The following is an 18,239-nucleotide window of genomic DNA, read 5'->3' on the forward strand; positions in this document are numbered from 1 at the left end:
TAAACCACCAGACCTACTGCACCCAACTAAGTCTAATCTGGGATCAAACAGGCGATTCTTTCTATGGGAGTTGGTTGCTTCAACAAGGAGGCTAAAGCCATGGCCTCTATCGTCAGTTGCTAGGGCACCTTTAGAGGTCAGAGCAGTGAGGTTTACCTGCATAGCACTTCGTTAGCTGGCCTCTATTATACTTACCCCCCCCAAACCTCACTCCCATCCCGGATGATCCCCGCTGTTTAAACCACCAGTCCTACTGCATCCAACCTGGTCGGAGGTGGGATCGAACAGGCAATTCTTTGTATGGGAGTCGGCTGCTTCAACAAGGAGGCTAAAGACCATGGCCTCTAGCGTCAGTCGCTAGAGTACCTTTAGAGGTCTGAGTAGTGAGGTTTACATGCAAAGCACTTTGCTAGCTGGCCCCGAGTACATTAGGAATTTATTTTTATTGTGTGTCAAGGTTTCAGCTCATTCAAGGTCTACAATGTTTTATTTATATAAATATATATATATATAACAATTATATATATATATATATATATATATATATATATATATATAATATATATATATAACAATTATTATTATTATTATTTTTTACAAAATATATCACAGAAATAGTAAAAGAAAAGGTCTACAGATTCTGTCTGTTTGTGTTTTTTTTTCAAATTGTGTTAATCAGCAGCTTTCCAAAGATAACTGTTGATAAAGCACAATTTATGAAGCCTAGAAGATTCCTTTACATTTTAGTTTGTATCCACGTTGTTGATTAAATCTGCTATAAAGTGTTGGCAGAAAATAACTCTCGTTTAGCCAGTTTATGAGGCAGCAGCCTTGTGCAACAAAACTATATTTTCTATCGTTCACTGTGGCAGCCGAGAGTGATAAAACACATAGTTAAAGCACCAATAATGCACATATTTTGCCTTGATCTTGTGATACTAGCACTACAAATCTTTTTCCGAAAGGTAAAAAAAGAGGATAAACATGAAATTTCCCACCCTGTCCTTTTTAAATAACTTGAGCGCACATAGTCATGATTAGACTTGCAAACTAAGTAGGATCTTCCCAGGAGGACTTGGAGGCTGCAGAAGTCCTAATCTAATTTCTTTACAAAATGATGATAATCTTCATGCAAAGCTGATTGCTCACATTTCTCACCATTTCGCAGGGACCCCTTGGAGAACCCGGACCTCCAGGTCAACAGGGGAACCCAGGCATACAAGTAAGCATCCATCTTCAGTCCAATACTGTCAAGTGAAACCTTGCCAGCAATGCAAATGTGCACTGCTAGGTTTAAAAATCTTTGAATAAAGAAGTTGCGTTCTGTTTCAGGGCTTTCCTGGTCCACAGGGGCCTATAGGTCTACCAGGAGAGAAGGTAAACTCCTCAAGTCTTGCTTTATTTCAGTAATAAATCACTGACCTTTGACTTGTTAGTAGATGAGAATTTGCAAAGAAAAGTCGAGTGTGGGCGAGTGACCGTCTTAGTTTGTGCAGATTTATTCTGATTTCCATATGAAACTAGACAGATGATCAATAGCGAAACTTTGCATGCACACACATACATACACTCTCATCTCTCAAATGTGCTTGAGCATAATATAGAAATTGATTGCAGTTAACAAGCTGGGCATGCTGGGTACAAATAAGTTTTTGGTTTGTGGTTTGAATTAGATGTTTGAATATTGAGCGTGTGTTTGTTTTTGTGTGCTGCTTCAAACAGGGCCCTGAGGGCAAACCTGGTATGCAGGGCCTTCCTGGGATTGATGGTCCTCCTGTAAGTATTGTTATTCAAAACCACTAGAGGGGTACATTTTATTTATTTCTTTTTTTATATCCCCACCAGCCAGCAGGGGGCACTATGGTGCATACAGAGACATATCTATTTGATACTGGAAACATTCAATCCAATAAATCTTCACAGCCCAATTTTCATGCATAGAATATTGAAAAAGCGATGATGCAGAGTCCTTAGTCCAGGCCTGGCCTTTTGTGTTGGCTCATTAGCTCTCTCACAGAAACAGGATGTCCCCTAATCAGCCCGCTGTCATGCTAACACCTGGTTATCCTGTTCAAATCACAGGGTCATCCTGGAAGAGAGGGACCCCCTGGGGAGAAGGGACACCAGGTGGGTTGCAATCACAGACACACATACACATCGCTGCTCCACTGACCCGAATAAGCGGTGAAAATTTGAAGAGGAAACAGAGGGAGCCAAGAGTCTAAATGCAGCACCACATAGAAAAGCGCTGCCCTGTTCATGGTCCCCTCTGTCTGGAGCCTTTGTTACAGGCGCTCCAGCTGCAGTCTCTAAATTATCACCGTTCACAAAGCATACCAGCGTGCTTTTGTGCACGCTATTGCAGTAATTGCACACTTGAATCAATCCATCGCCATTGTGTAGTCATTGTTTCGTTTTCACTGTGAACGCTGCTTTATGCTAGCACGCTGCTATTGGCACACATGGCCACTGATTGTTGAAATACTATATAAAAGATGCTGTTAATTGCATATGTTAAAATGGCTTTCTGATAGCACATAGTTGGTAAGTGGGTTAAGTATGTTCAGAAATTCTCTGGAAATGGTAATATATGCTAATTTATGACCGCAGAAGTTACCCCTAGAATGCAAAACTCACTTTTGACCATATTTGGAATGCTCGTGAATATTAGTGAGATCTGCTCAGATGTTCCTCAGCTCCTGTCAATGTCTGCTCTTTCTTTCTTACACATACACACACAAACACAGTGTGAGATACTCTGAAATAAATCTGCAATATCATCATATTTCATTTGTCAGAAAATGAAGTACTTATATTAAGCAGTTTACATGTATTTGTTGCCTCATTACATGTTGCATGTATAATGTACATGTTAAACTACTGTAGCAAAAGGTGCATTTAAAGAGACAAAATGCCTTTTCGGGGGGTGGAAGGACAATAAATGAATGTATAATCCGTATATCCTGCATTTTGTGTTTTGACACGCTGTAAACAGATAGCTGACTGAGAACTGCCCCTTAAAACCCATCACACATCGGATCTTAAGTGCCCCACCACATGTTTTAAAATTTGAAACATTATTTTCTATCAGTGTATGCAAACAGTTGCCACCATTTGGCGGTAAAGTCTAGATTGGATTGCATTTTTTTATGACAGTGTATAACAATAAATAATATTTTTACAGTACTGTGACGATTGGGTTTAGGGTTGGGGTGGGGGTAGGTGTTAAAAAATACAATTTATTGGGTAATTTAATTGATAACATAAATAATACTTGTACAACTACTGTTTTTACATTACTGTAACGGTTGGGTTTAGGGTGAGGGTGAGGGTAGACATTAATAAAATACAATAAATGGGAAATTTAATAAATAATATAAATAATTCTTGTTAACTTCCGGCTGCAATCATGTCCGAACTAGCAACAACCTCATTTGGCATCTCTCTGCATCGCTTAGCAGTGTATTAAAAACAATGTAAAGACATGGCATTGCAGACTTTAGGCTGCGTCCAAAATCCCCTACTACTCGAGTATTTACTACATTCGAATTCGAATTTACTAATCTACCAATACAAAAGTATGTTCTATATAGTACGAATGTAAGTAGTATGAGTGGAACTCAAACATACTACATTTGGCATTTGTCATTATCACATGACCTATCTGCGTCAGTAGCGTCGATTCACTCCCTTTCATGAATTCTTTTGCATGGCATTGTGTGGCATCTCTCGCATAGCATTGGATGCACACTTCAGAATCTTAGATCATCTGGAAACTTCTCACTTACTATTTTTCAAATAGCTCGTATACTGGTTTTAGCTTAATATATAGTATGGAAGTATGCTATTTTGGACACAGCCAAAAAAGGATAGTACACCAGGTGCACCGCTCGGCATCGCACCGTGATACACAGCCTCATGCATTTTTGAATTCTAAACATAGATTTCTATCAGGGTACGCACAACAGTGCCGCAAGTTGGCGGCTATCCGCAGCACCCAGCTATGACTCAGGAAACTGTTCGTATTTCTGCGTGCCACAGAGCGCCATCTGAATACTTTCATATTAAATAACATTCAAATGTTTGCATGCGGTATGCCATACTTCCAACTGTCATGTGCACGCCGTGTTGTGGCTCATCCGGTGTGTGACCCCCTTTAGTCTCTTGCTGCAACATTCATCAACATTCTCACATTTTTCAAAATAAGAGTGCCATATACATACATAGTATTTTTAAAAAGTGATTGTTGTAATATTACTAGCAAATGTCGTGGCTAATCAAATACAATATATAATGACAATAATGGCAATATATTAATGATCCCATGGTCAAAGTAACAGTCAGGGATTTGTTCTGATTGCATGACCAAACAATGGTGTGTGAGGACCACTATTTAATTTCCATGTACTAAACAATTGTTATTCATGTATGCCTACAGTGGGTTACACTTTAAAAAGAGCATTACCGCTGCGACTCATAACACCACCGCACTAAAGGAGTAACAACATGTTTTCAGGTATAACCTCAGTTTGCCACTATTGGGCACAAAGGGACAGGATGTGAAGGGACAAAAATATACAGTAGCTGTAAATACTCTGCTACTTGTAAATGAAGATGAAACAATGAAACAAAACATTATTATTCCTTCATTAATCATTATAAATTTGTTAACAAGCTTTATTATCATTGTAAACTTGTTAAGGATTCATCTTTGTAAGTAAAATTAACACTGAGGAAGGCATTGTGCCGAAACGTTTGTGTCTGTAAATCACCAGAAGAATGTAAGAGGAAAAAATAAAAACAGGACAAAGCAATTACTTGATTAGTGCGAATCATTACCTTTTCAAAGTAAAATTAAAGAAATAAAAGATGACTAAAATGAAAGTACAAACACACATACAAATAAATAGGCCTTAATAAATAAATAAAGCAGTGTTTTGCCTAAATATAGAGACACGTACAGTGTTTGCTATTTTAAAGTGATAGAACTAAGACAGTCAATAAATAAGCTTTTCATTGACATTTTCATTTACATTTTCGTTGTTGATTTTATTTGATTTATTTATCTAATTTTATGTCAATTATTGTACATAAATAGTAAAAGAATGATTCAATAGGCCTAAATACATAGTTATTTAAAGATATTACCAGTGAAACACAGAGAAATTGGCTGGCACATGGTGTAAAAAGCTCTAAGTTGAATGCTACTTCATCAAAAGCATAAAAACAAATTGACCTACTTGTAAGGTATATCTAGATTTTTGTTCTATGGCACCCTTAAATGACAAGTAATGTAAGTGCTGTGTTTTGTCCTTCACTGCCTGAACACTAAACTGATATTGTCTGTTTCTCTACTGTATACAGGGTTTATCAGGAGCACAAGGGCCGGTTGGATATCCTGGGCCTCGTGGAGTGAAGGTGAGTAGCTTTGAGATGCCGGCTTGTTCGGTTTGCACCAAAGACTCTCAAAGACTTTCGATCTAGGATAGTGGACTTTTGATTGACAGTCCGACTGTGTGTGAATGGCAGACGACTGGCTCAGGTAGATCAGTTTAATTCTCCCCGGAAAACCCTTGACAGCGGGAAGCACTCGTGATGGACAGTCGAAAACGCAACAAGCAGGATAGCAAAACCTGTCTGGGCTTGTTTGTGTAGAAGTGCGTGATGTGGTCAAAGAACAAAAAACGGATATACAGTATCTTGCTAGCACATAACCCCTCTTTGATTGTGACATATAGAGTATTATCGTCTTTGTCTATATCCTGTCACAGTGCCTTTTACATTTGTTGCCGTATGTCTTACCTCCAGCATTTTGCAAGCCATGGTTTTTATTACTTTAAACAATCAGTGATGGTGTTCACGTCAAGACTTCATATCTGAGATTCTGTCTTTTAGGTGAACATCTCTTACCCGAGGTTTGGAGATTGTGCAGAGATCCCTGCAGCACACTCTGATATATTTTGTTCTTTTTGAACAGGGCGCAGATGGGGTGAGGGGACTGAAGGGTAGCAAGGGCGAGAAGGTGAGAGAAAATAATAATAATATCACACTTGTTTTGTTATAAAGAAACCAGGAGAAGACAACACTTTCGGTTATCAATGTGGAGATAAGACATTGTGGTTTACTGAACGTGGCTTAACATGATGTATGGTTTTTTCTATGGCTTCTATGTTTTCCTGCTGCACAACTACTGTATGTGGAGCAAAATGAAGGTGTTTCTGCTTTACCCAATTCCTTTTGTCTGTTACAGGGTGAGGATGGTTTCCCTGGAGCCAAAGGTGAAATGGGCATCAAAGGAGACAGAGTGAGTTCATACAAAATATTAATTAATTCATTCATTCATTTTCCTTGGGATTAGTCCCTTTTTCATCAGGGGTTGCCACAGCAGAATGAACCGTTAACTTATCCAGCATATGTTTTACATAGCAGATTCTCTTTCAGTTGAATCCCAGTACTAGGAAACACCCATACACTCCCGTATTTACACTCTTAATCAGAGTATTGTCTTAATTGTATTAAAATCGGATTTGTCGTGTCAATGTAAACGTCTTAGACTCACTAGAACGTTCTATTTAAGTTTGCTTGGGCAAATTGCAGCTAAAATAGCATTACATTAGCCTTTGAGGAACAAGACTGGTCACCCGGACCTAGCAGAACATAGTTACATTGCTGCCTCAAAGACTTTTAAAAGACATTTTACAACACATTAGCAATACTAAAAACACAAACTATTCATTGTTAATAGTAACTTTGTTTTTTAATTTTTGCTCAGGGTGATAATGGTTCTCCTGGAAGTCGTGGTGAAGATGGGCCAGAGGGACCAAAGGGTCAATCAGGACCTTTAGGAGAGCCTGGATCTGCAGGCATTGCTGGAGAAAAGGTTATTCTTGCTTCTAAACCAACAGTCCGTTGGGAATTGTTTATTTACTAAGAATTTTGTTGTGCCTAATTTTCACATTCCATATACAGGGGAAACTTGGTGTTCCAGGATTGCCTGGTTATCCCGGTAGGCAGGGCTCAAAGGTAAAGCATCATTACTGAAATAACAATAACCTGTTTTATATCAAAATTTGCAAGCCGCTGGTCTCAGTCATGCTATGCTAGCATTTGAATATTACAATCTTACTGAGGATGATTAATGGCCATTTACAGCCTGTTTTATTAATAGCTTATCTGAGGCTACAATTATTATTTGGCTTATTTATGGTAATGGGACTTCAGAGGTTAATTTGTGGTTAATTAAATGTAGAGGTTGATTAATGAATGGAATGTGGTAATTGATTAACCTTCGCGTTGGTCCACAGGGATCAGTGGGCTTTCCTGGAACAGCTGGTTTGGAAGGAGAGAAAGGAAAGAGGGTGAGAGGCCAGTGCCGAAGCACACTGTCCGAGGGATTACTTACAAACATACTGTTGAATCATTGCATTTGTGTTTCATTTTTAATATGTTTTCTTTACAGGGACCTGCTGGACAGGCTGGTGCAGATGGTGAAAGAGGTCCAAATGTAAGTCATAAGCTTGCTTGTAAAATAAAAGACCTCAGTGGTTTTACTACATACACATGCAAGGTTTAATGATGAAACAGCCAATAATAATTGATTGGACAATTAGTTTAATCAAGCATACTTTATAAGCATATTTGCACGTTTTGTACTTGTTGTTTGCAGGGTGCACGTGGGGGAAGAGGAGCACGAGGTCCAACAGGGAAGCCTGGAGCCAAGGTAAGAAATCCATCCTTATACAGATAAAGATCCTGTAGTATCCTTGTAAATAGGCTGCACTGTGTGTGTTTAAATTCATCTGACGTCTCTTTCTTTGTCTTTTGCTCAGGGCTCTGCTGGTCATGACGGCCCACCAGGTGCCACAGGAGAGAGAGTATGTGTTATCTATTACAATTCTCCTCATATCACACGGTCAATCTACCAGACTAATGTGAGATTTCACATTTCTTTTCATTGCTGGAGATAAATGAATAATCGCGTTACTTACTCTCACCTTCAGGGCCCTCAAGGACCGCAAGGACGCAATGGAGAGGCTGGGCCAAAGGGACCAAATGTAAGTGACCATAAAATAAAATAAATTCTTTTGAGGGAGTGAAGGAATATATCCTTTTTTTTTTCTTTCTTTTCAGGGCCCTCCTGGAAAAGATGGGTTGCCGGGTCACCCAGGTCAACGAGGAGAGCCAGTGAGTCAATTCATATTTTTTAAAGAGTTGTTTTAAAGATAGGTGACTACAGTCGTGTCCCAAATGGCATCTTTGATGGGCGATTGTGGCGCATTTGATGTGAACTGTGAGCACCTATCTGAATCCATAAATGCCCTAAGACACTCTATGCATGTTGTGGATTTAAGCAATTCAGTTCATGTTTATTTCTATAGCACTTTTACAATGTAGTTGCGTCAAAGCAGCTTAACGTAGAAAATCTAATGTAGTGAAACTGTGTCAGTCCAGTTTTCAGAGTTGAAGTTTAGTTTAGTTCAGTTCAGTGTGGTTTAAATTTCCCTGCTGAAAGTTCAAACATTTAAGAGCAAATCCATCGATGCGCAGCTCCACAAGTCCCAAACCAAGCTAGTCAAAGGCGGGACAGAGGCTAGGAACAAACTTCACCAATTGACGAAAGTGAGGGAAAAAAACTTGAGAGAAATCAGGCTCAGTTTCTAATCTGGCCAAACTTCCTATGCAGAGCTGCAGTCTAGGCACAGGAGGCGTCCATTGTGGAGAACTGCAGGTGTGAGTAGGTCGCCGGTGGGTGATCAGGCTGGCCCATGAGATCAATGCGAAGACTTGTGTGTCACTGTGGTCTTTCAGCAATCTCATGCTCTCCTCCATGACCACCAGAGCATCAGCTAAGGATGTTGCCCGGTCCAAGATTATGGATACCTTGGCATAATTTCTCCAAAGGTCTTGAATTGCATGAATGGTGCTGCATAATCTCAAGGGACCTCTGGATGAATATTGCCAAGTGGAAATGGAGATCAAAGAAAATAATTAGCTTAGCTGCTGTTCATAGTGTATTTAAACACGAGATGAAAAATAAAGAGCTATAAATGAAAATAGTACTTATCTAAACAAACGTTGAAACAAACATATAATGCATATGAATATTTCTAACAAAAGCCTGGTGCATCACGACAGTAGGAGTGTGTTCTACAGGTGGTTTGTCAAGCCCACTTATCTGCGTTGAGCACAGTCATAGATCATACCATTATGTGGTACATTGTGTGTATGCTTTACTAAAAATATAGGTCTTTAAAAAAGTTTTTAAATGAGAGAGTGTGTCTGAGCCTAGGACATTAGCAGGAAGGCTTTTTTAGTGTTTAAGAGCCATAAACGAGAAGGCGCGACCTCCTTTAGTAGCAATGATGACAATTGTCATTTAATGGCTTAAATGTGCTTGTAAGTGCCACTTTGTGCCATTAGTTCCAAGCTAGAGTAGTCCTCTTACCAGACAACCTATGCAGCAGCACCCAAATGTGCGAAAAAGAAAGGACTGAAGTATGCCTATAGGGGGCTTTTTAAACTAACTAAATTACTTTACATAATTTGAAAACAAGATTTGATTTTATAAACAGTGGAAAAGCAATTCTGCAAAATTATTTCTGTTGGATTTATATAAAAAATACTTTTTCATACAGGGATTTCAAGGAAAGACTGGTCCCCCTGGGCCTGCAGGAGTGGTTGGACCACAGGTGGGTCAATCATACAGGCTTGGACGAACATTGCCTTTCTGGTGCATGGTCTTCATTCACTCCTATGAAGCTATGTAACATTTTTTTAGCTGGTTTAATAAAGCTCTCTAAATGATCTCTTATTCCAGGGCAAAACTGGGGAGACTGGACCCACCGGTGACAGGGGCCACCCAGGTGCACCAGGACCTCCTGGAGAGCAAGGTCTGCCAGGAGCTGCAGGCAAAGAAGGGACCAAGGTTAGATATCAGCATTAGAATCATCATCGTCATCATCATGAAACACACCAAACTTATTAATCTAGTTATAACTTACATTGCTGATTACAAGCCATATGTTTCTGCTCATTCAATATGAATAGAGCTCCCAGCATGGCTCAGTGCCTATAAAGATGATGGATGACTCTTAATGAGTGAGAGAGTTGTGGAAACAGAGACCCATCTTTCTGTGTTCTCTGGTCTCCAGGGAGATCCAGGCCCCGCAGGGCAGCCCGGGAAGAGTGGTCCTGCTGGGCGGCGTGGATTCAGAGGAGAAAGAGGCTTACCTGGCATTCTGGTAACACACCTCAAAGCATCTGAGAGAATAGCTTCTTATAATCTCCGCTGTGATGGATGCTGCCTTTACATAACCTTCAACCAATATGAAAAGCTGACTTTGTGCAAAAAAGGCAGATTGTGGTTGTATGATTTTTTAGCATGGATCCTCATATTTTTTTTCTTATTTTTATGCTTTAATAGGGCTCTTCTGGTTTGAAGGGTGGAGAGGGCCCACTTGGTGTTGCAGGGCCAATTGTAAATGATTTTTCTATTGTCTTACACATTTTCCCGTTTGTATGATTTAAAATAAAGTTCACTTTACTAAAATGTTCTGCACAGGGTGCCACCGGAGAGAGAGGATCCTCTGGACCTGCAGGTGCCATTGGCCAACCTGGTCGTCAGGGGGGTGTCGGCCCTGCTGGGCCAATGGGAGAGAAGGGCGAACCAGTGAGATTGAACATAATTTCCCATTCAATGAACATGCATTGCATTGCTTGAGTAACTTCAAGAGTAACAAACAATTACCACTGCTCTTCAGGGTGAAAAAGGTTCAATTGGCCCTGCAGGACGCGATGGAGAACAAGGGCCTGTGGGATTACCTGGACCTGCTGGGCCACCGGGCCCACCTGGAGACGATGGAGACAAGGTACAATTTTAACTTTTTTTTTTTTTTTTTTGCATTTGAACATGTTAATACTTCTTTTAATTTATGGGCATAATGTGCTTGTAAGGGGGAGACAGGTGGACCAGGGCAGAAAGGCAGCAAAGGAGACAAAGGAGAAGGAGTGAGTGTCTATCTCTGCCTTGTCATAAACACTAAATATTGCATGAACTTTCATTCGAGGTATGTAACACCATATCTCTTTATTTTATCTCACAGGGTCCCCCCGGGCCACCTGGGAGCCAAGGACCTGCTGGACAGCCAGGACCACCAGTATGTATAAGTGTGGTCGATGTGTGGGAGCTTGTTTTGAATTCTGCATGTGTTTACAGTCCAGCACTGATGTCTCTTTCAGGGTCTGGATGGAGAGCCAGGGCTCCGGGGACAGCAAGGGATGTATGGCCCTAAAGGTGATGAAGGAGAACGAGGTTTTAAAGGGGCAACTGGACCACCAGGGTTGCAGGTACACCATATGACACATACATTTGTCCTTTCAATGTTGAACAAATAAAACTCATGAAAATGCTTCTAAAACTTTTAAAAGTCTTTTTTGGAATATTTTTTAACTAGACTGCCATTTTAAACCTGCATCCATGAGCAGTTGCACGTTATATTGGGCATACTGACAGTTCCAGATGTCCTTGTCTATTTATTGCATGCATGACTGCACGGTGTTTTCAAAAATCTTAGTTCATTTTCATCCAGATGGGACATAGATTTCTCAGTTCACTGAGGGGGTTAATCCACCTTAATTCTGAAAATGCATGGCTCTAAATTTGGATTTTATTTAGGGAATGCCAGGACCCCCTGGAGAGAAGGGAGAAAGTGGCCATGTTGGATCTATGGTAAGATCCTTAAACTCCTCATTTGAATAATCAGTTTTATTCTCAATAATACCAGTAGCAGTCTTTTATTTTTTTTAAATGTCTTTAACATTTCACTTTACAATTTTCTGAATATGGTGAAAAAAATGGGAGACATAAGTGTGTGAAAAAAAATCTAGCCATCAATAAACCATGAACATATTACTGTATAATTTATTATAAGATATATTTGGATTGGAAGAGCTTTGGGAACCACCTGTACACAACCCTGTATACTGCCTTAGAGACCATGTTAGCATTAGCCGCTATGCTTTATAAGCTAATCATTTCAGGCTTGGCTTCAACAGGCCTTGTTAGCTCGAACCCTTATTAAACAAACCTGAATCCGTTAATCAAGGTTGCTCTAACATCATGCCAGGCAGGCACAGCATACACTTAATAGCACTAAAATATAAAATAAGAATAAGTTGTAGCAGTATTAATAGCAGCAAAATAGAATAAATTAATTATCATTAGGTATCGCGATTAGTCCACCATTCTAAACCTATTCAGCATTACTCTAAACAGGACTGTGTGTGTAGGATGAGAGTCAGTGAAGATCTCTAATACAGTGAGAAATAAGGCAAGCATTAGAGAAGCTCTGTGATACTGGGGCATCATTCATGTGTTTTAGTGTATAAGTGTCAGGCCTGTGTGAGGCGAGTGACAGAAGAGAGAGAGAGAGTGATGTTGGTTCTGAAGTGGAAGGCTGCGTGACAGCTGCTAATCAGATTACCGTGAGCCCGGGCTGTCTAATGAGAGCACTCCTTTGTGACAGTCTTCTCGCGGCTCTGTCAACCATGAAGGAATGCAAAACAAGATTCTCAACGGTTCCACACACTTGCACGATTAGATGAAGTGCATCAAAACTAAGCAAAAACAAAGCCACGAGGCCTCTCTGGGAAGCTCTCATCCATGAGCGAATGCTGTGGATCATGGGATTTCCATGCCTTAGGGAATAGCCACTGAATTTCCCAGTTTTGCCATAAAGAGTTGTCTTGGATTCTGGAGAGTAGGGTGTTGTACATTTTTCAGACTACACATTCAGCCTTGGTGTTGATCCTCGCTGTAGTTTATCCTCCTGGATGCCTCACACAGCACTAATATCTCTCAGTGGAGATTGCGTATGGTGCACCAGCAATAGGTTTTGGCCAGTTTGATTAATGGCTCATGTTCCACCCTCCGCAGCAATACGAGGTATGCCTCAGGAGTTGAGAATTCATGCAGTGTAACTAGAGAATGAAAAAGTGAGATAGTCCTCATTAAAACCCAGACACTGCCCACAGAGAGGAAATCAGCCCGCCTGTAATAGCCTGTCACCACCATGTCAGAGATGTACAAAAAAAAAAAACACCTCTCTGACACAGGAAAAGGTGCTGATTGTACAAAAAGAGGAGGAGGAGATAAGACATATCTAATAATATGTAAGAAATGCTTAATCTTTCTGCTTCTCACCAGGGCCCTCCAGGACAACATGGTCCACGCGGTCCCCAGGGAGCCATTGGAGGAGAGGTAAGTGTCTTAGTGTTTTCCTTCCTGTCTATCACCCTGCTGTGCTGTAGGGTTCAAGTGCAGGACAGTAGATTAGAGCTGATTAGGGCTTGTGTTGTAGTTAAACATCCAAGTGCTGCAGAGACATAATAATGAGTTTTTTTTCGTGACTCCAAAGGATGTGTTCTGTGTATCCACACCAGCATACTGAGAATAGTAACCCCCAGGCGGTTATGAGGTCACATACGACATCTAATTTCTCTTTTCCTCAGTCTTTTATCCTCCCTGTATCTCTTTCTGCCCACCCTGTGCTGATTTTGAGTTTTAAATTATTAACCAGATGTGGGATGTGATCCTTCTGCAAGAGTTATATTTACTTCTCTATGAATGATTAAGGAATATTAGAGTATCATCCCTGAGAGAGTTATATTTACCTCTATTAATGGCCACCTTTGAACATCTCCCATGTGTTAATAATTGAAAAGTGAGAGCACAGAGATAGACATGGCAGTGACCCATACAAGCGCACTCTTACAGAGCTGAAGAGGAGAAGAGATGTGCACCGGGGCTGATTGTGGGCATCTTATGAACATAGCAGATAAGACAGGACGAGAGACGAAGAAAAGCGGCTAGTGTACACCTGCTGGTCATCCATTTGGCTTCACGCGTGCACCTCACTTAAAGGCACTCAGCAGCAAGACTCCAGAGACCAGGGCAGCCACTTCAGTTTAGACTCATCTGAGACATTCAGGCACTACAGCCATAAACGCCTCAGCCGGGAGGAAGCTGAACAATATGGCGTTTTAGCTTAATAAAATGTGATTACATATACACACAGTCTGTGCTTTGGTAGTCTGTAATCTCATCACTCTAATGTCAACAGTGTGCAAGCAGAGGAGACAGTCTTGCATGCATTATGTATGAAACTGACTCTGTTTTGTTCTATGTGGCAAGGGTCCTCAGGGCATGCCGGGCGCAGTGGGCCAGCCAGGAGTGGTGGGAGAAAAGGTAGAGCACTCTCTCATTCTGTATATATATACACAAGTGTTATGTGATTTATGAGGGAGGTTGTGTTTATTTGTTGGAGGGCACTGCCTCTGTAACTACGTAAACATGTAAGCCTAACTATGATGGATGATCGCTTTCATTTTGCTTTCTTCTCTTTGTCTGTCTCTTTCACTTCTATTCTAGGGTGAGGATGGGGAAGCTGGGAATCCAGGAAATGTGGGAGAAACTGGCCTGGTTGTAAGTAATTTATTTTTGTTTTTTCTTTTTATTCAAGTTATTGTTTCATCCACCAATGTATTGTTAAATTCCCTGTTGCTTTTATGTCAAGGGAGAAAAAGGTGAGGTGGGTGAGAAGGGGGATGCTGGCCCCCCTGGGGCTGCAGGACCCCCCGGAATCAGAGGCATACCTGGATCAGATGGACCCAAAGGAAACCCAGTGAGTAGCCATTTTCATAGTTAAATCTGTAATTATGATTTTACTCTGATTCTATTAATTTCCCTCAATAGGGGCCCCTTGGATTCCCTGGTGACTCTGGACCCTCTGGAGAGCCAGGTGTTAATGTAAGTGAACATCTGCATTAGTTCAGTTTTCAAGTTTGACACATTTTGAAGGTGAAATCACATCATGATATCAATAAATGTTGTTTAGGGCATAGATGGTGGACCTGGAGCTAAAGGGGATAATGGCGAACCTGGTAAATCTGTGAGTAAACAAACATTTAGGGATATTGTTAAAAGGGTATATTGATGAAACTAAAGAAGATTCTGTTAACAGGGACCCCAAGGTGCCTCTGGAGAGCCTGGCCCTCCAGGACCCCCTGGACGAAGGGTCAGTATGGCCACTGTTTTGATTGTGTCCTAGATTATTTCTATACGGGAAACTAGTCTAACTACAGGAATATGTCTCCTTCCACACAGGGTCATATAGGTCCTGAGGGAAAAGAAGGGAAGCAAGGAAAAAAGGGGGCAAAGGTGAGTATTCTTGAATAATTTGAGCTTCTAAACCAGGGTTGCCTAAACTTGGTCCTGAAGGGCCGGTGTCCTGCAGATTTTTGCTCCAGCTTGCCTCAACACACCTACATGGATAATTCTAGAAAGCCTAGTAAGGGCTTCATTAACTAGCCCAGGTGTGTCTAAGTTTGATTGAGGTTGGAACTAAACTTTTCAGGACACTGGCCCTCCAGGACTGAGTTTGAGCATCCCTCCTCTAAACACTTGTCTGTTATTATACTCTAACGGTCATTACAATCTTTCTCAGGGCTCTGCTGGTGCTGAAGGTCCGATAGGAAAGACAGGGCCTGTTGGACCACAGGGACACCCAGGAAACCCTGGTCCAGAGGGTTTGCGTGGAATTCCAGGCTCTGCTGTAAGTCTAAGGGAATCTATTTTACAGTGCATAAATCTGCTCTGGATAGCAGATATCTAACCATGTGACTCACCCACGGTTATTACTGACCTCTCTGAACACTTAATCTGTCTTGAACTTATCACACTGTCTGGTTCATCTCTAGGGGGAGCAGGGGTTAAATGGACCCCCTGGGCAAACGGGACCTCCAGGACCTATGGTACGATTTCTACCAATTCTTTTTCTCCCTTATCGATCTCCAACTGTATTAAATAGTGCTCTGCGGAGAAAAGACTAATGATTTTGAACTTGCAGCAAATACTTCCTCCCAGAGAAATTGAACTATGCGACTGGCTTTGTTTTATACTGTATAGGGACCAGCTGGATTACCAGGACTGAAAGGAGATCCAGGCATTAAAGGAGATAAGGTATAAAAGCATCATAAACACTTGACAGTGATTTTTATGGTATCTGACTGCATTACAGATTCATATTTAGTTCATATTTTACATTACACCTAAACAATGTAGCCTGAGAATGTAACAGAACAGCTTAAAAGTGAAGTTTACATCTTTCAGTAAAGTGTAGCATAAATCTCTTAAATTTCAACTACCTATTCTATCACTGTGCTCATGGTGAAATATCATAAATAATTTGTGCTTGGGATATTATGTCTATTAGTAATTGTAATGGTTCATTGCACTAGTCATCAGGGGTTGACATTAACACCCGCCAACCTGTCAAATGCGGGTAGATTTCAGCTGTGGCGGGTTAGACAGACACTCCCACAAGCCACTTTTGCTGGTTGAAAATAATTTTTAAATAATAGTTTTTTGACAATAAGGATGGCCCAATATTCGTGCAAATGTGATCTTAGAATCACATTTCTAAGGCTCAATTCTGGCACCTTACCAGTTCAACCTTTAAATGCTCCCTCTGAGCCAAATAATGAAAACTAACCAAATCTCCTACCACAGCTATGATGAGGACACTCAGATCTACTTAGCCTTCATGCCTAATGAATACAGCCCCATTAACACCCTCTGCCAGTGCATTGATGAAATTAACAGTTGGATGTGCCAAAACTTTCTTCAGTTAAACAAAGAGAAATCTGAAGTCATTGCGTTTGGGAACAGAGATGGGGTTCTCAAAGTAAATGCATACCTTGGCACTAAGGGTCAAATAACAAAAAACAAGGTCAAAAATCTTGGTGTGACTCTGGAGATCTGAGTTTCAATAGTCATGTCAAAGCAGTAAGTAAATCAGCATACTATCATCTCAAAAACATTGCAAGAATTAGAGGATTTGTTTCCAGTAAAGACTTAGAAAAACTTGTTCATGCTTTTATCAGCAGCAGGGTGGATTACTATAACGGCCTCCTCACTGGCCTTCCCAAAAAGACAGTCAGACAGTTGCAGCGCATCCAGAATGCTGCAGCCAGAAATCTTTGAACACATCAATCCTAACATTAACCGTGTTAACTGTATGTCTGGTTATCTGGGAACTTTAACCAGGACAGATCACTGTGCATATTTTAGAAAGATGACAACAGTTCTTTTTTAAATTTATTTATTTATTTTTAAGAAAGATTTTGTTGAATTAAAAAGTGCATGGATACGGCGATGTTTTGCTTGTTTTGACACATTATTTGAAATTTGTGGCCAAGAAATAATAATTTATTTATTTTTTGGTGTGCTCAGAGATAAATTTGGTAAGTCCTTAGTTTTGAGCCCCCAAAAGTCATGTGAAATTAAAAATGTGACCCAACCCATTTGCTCATACACATTGAGCAAGCTCATACACAACACACACAAAAAGTGAAATGAATGAGGAGGCATGTGGACATAAAACAAAATCTAAATCAAATAATTTTAGCACGTAAAAGTCAAATGTATGCATATAAAATACAGTATATTTCACCAATAACAAAATGTGGTTAGTGAAAATGGCAAGTGGAATACTACTAGCCATAGTGGCTGATGATCAAAAATGTTAATCGCCAGCCCTGCTAGTCATATATATTTAGCTCTTTTGTTCTTTGTGTTGTCTAGGGTCACGGTGGGCTTATTGGTCTAATTGGACCACCAGGAGAAATGGGAGAGAAAGGAGATCGGGGCCTGCCTGGGATTCAGGGAATACAAGGAACCAAAGGAGATGGTGTATGTATACATCACTGCAGTTATAATCCATATTTAGCTTCAGATTATTTGTTCTGTGGTTTTTTAATGTGTATGTATAAATTGTTAGCAGTTGCAATATTCAAAATCACAAAGCCAGTAACAAACTCACAGAGCCAATGTTAAGAAGTCTTCAAATGTAGGATAACGATTAGAAAACACTTCTAATTGCCAGTACACTTCACAATGTTAAAAGTACTTGAATTGTCTAAAAATCGATGGTTAAATGTTGCTCAGTAACAAAATATTTACCCTTAGAACCACATAGAAATTGTATCTTGGTTGTGCATGTTTTATTCACACAAATAAACCACTTTGCTCAATTCAAGGCAATGATGTTTGCCACTGGCTCTGCCTTAGAGTTGCTCAGCTCACTAATTTAGACTTATGCACCCTCCAGAAGATTGTTCTCTACAATGATTGGTATATTATAGTGTCTTTCCAAAGAGACAGAAAATCAATTTCCTTGCTG

The 18,239-nt window shown here is 40.4% G+C and overlaps 2 protein-coding genes across 2 annotated transcripts in view; both read left to right on the forward strand.

Moving 5' to 3' along the window:
* The window catches only part of LOC147846065 (uncharacterized), a 700,063-nt gene that overhangs the window by 598,619 nt on the left and 83,205 nt on the right, over positions 1 to 18,239 (forward strand). The window lies entirely within an intron of this gene.
* The window catches only part of col5a3a (collagen, type V, alpha 3a), a gene marked incomplete at its 5' end in the record, with an annotated part of 97,218 nt that overhangs the window by 62,784 nt on the left and 16,195 nt on the right, over positions 1 to 18,239 (forward strand). The window contains 37 exon segments of the mRNA NM_001190756.1: positions 1,169 to 1,222; positions 1,333 to 1,377; positions 1,723 to 1,776; positions 2,083 to 2,127; positions 5,365 to 5,418; positions 5,978 to 6,022; positions 6,251 to 6,304; positions 6,773 to 6,880; positions 6,970 to 7,023; positions 7,305 to 7,358; positions 7,460 to 7,504; positions 7,667 to 7,720; positions 7,830 to 7,874; positions 8,001 to 8,054; positions 8,131 to 8,184; positions 9,636 to 9,689; positions 9,818 to 9,925; positions 10,152 to 10,241; positions 10,424 to 10,477; positions 10,562 to 10,669; positions 10,761 to 10,868; positions 10,954 to 11,007; positions 11,103 to 11,156; positions 11,239 to 11,346; positions 11,675 to 11,728; positions 13,205 to 13,258; positions 14,192 to 14,245; positions 14,429 to 14,482; positions 14,574 to 14,681; positions 14,753 to 14,806; positions 14,895 to 14,948; positions 15,021 to 15,074; positions 15,164 to 15,217; positions 15,504 to 15,611; positions 15,757 to 15,810; positions 15,965 to 16,018; positions 17,642 to 17,749. Of these exon segments, the coding sequence (NP_001177685.1) occupies positions 1,169 to 1,222; positions 1,333 to 1,377; positions 1,723 to 1,776; positions 2,083 to 2,127; positions 5,365 to 5,418; positions 5,978 to 6,022; positions 6,251 to 6,304; positions 6,773 to 6,880; positions 6,970 to 7,023; positions 7,305 to 7,358; positions 7,460 to 7,504; positions 7,667 to 7,720; positions 7,830 to 7,874; positions 8,001 to 8,054; positions 8,131 to 8,184; positions 9,636 to 9,689; positions 9,818 to 9,925; positions 10,152 to 10,241; positions 10,424 to 10,477; positions 10,562 to 10,669; positions 10,761 to 10,868; positions 10,954 to 11,007; positions 11,103 to 11,156; positions 11,239 to 11,346; positions 11,675 to 11,728; positions 13,205 to 13,258; positions 14,192 to 14,245; positions 14,429 to 14,482; positions 14,574 to 14,681; positions 14,753 to 14,806; positions 14,895 to 14,948; positions 15,021 to 15,074; positions 15,164 to 15,217; positions 15,504 to 15,611; positions 15,757 to 15,810; positions 15,965 to 16,018; positions 17,642 to 17,749 (2,421 nt within the window).

This window comes from Danio rerio, chromosome 3, assembly GCF_052040795.2.
Source record: "Danio rerio strain M-AB ecotype USA chromosome 3, GRCz13ab, whole genome shotgun sequence".
Taxonomy (NCBI): domain Eukaryota; kingdom Metazoa; phylum Chordata; class Actinopteri; order Cypriniformes; family Danionidae; genus Danio; species Danio rerio.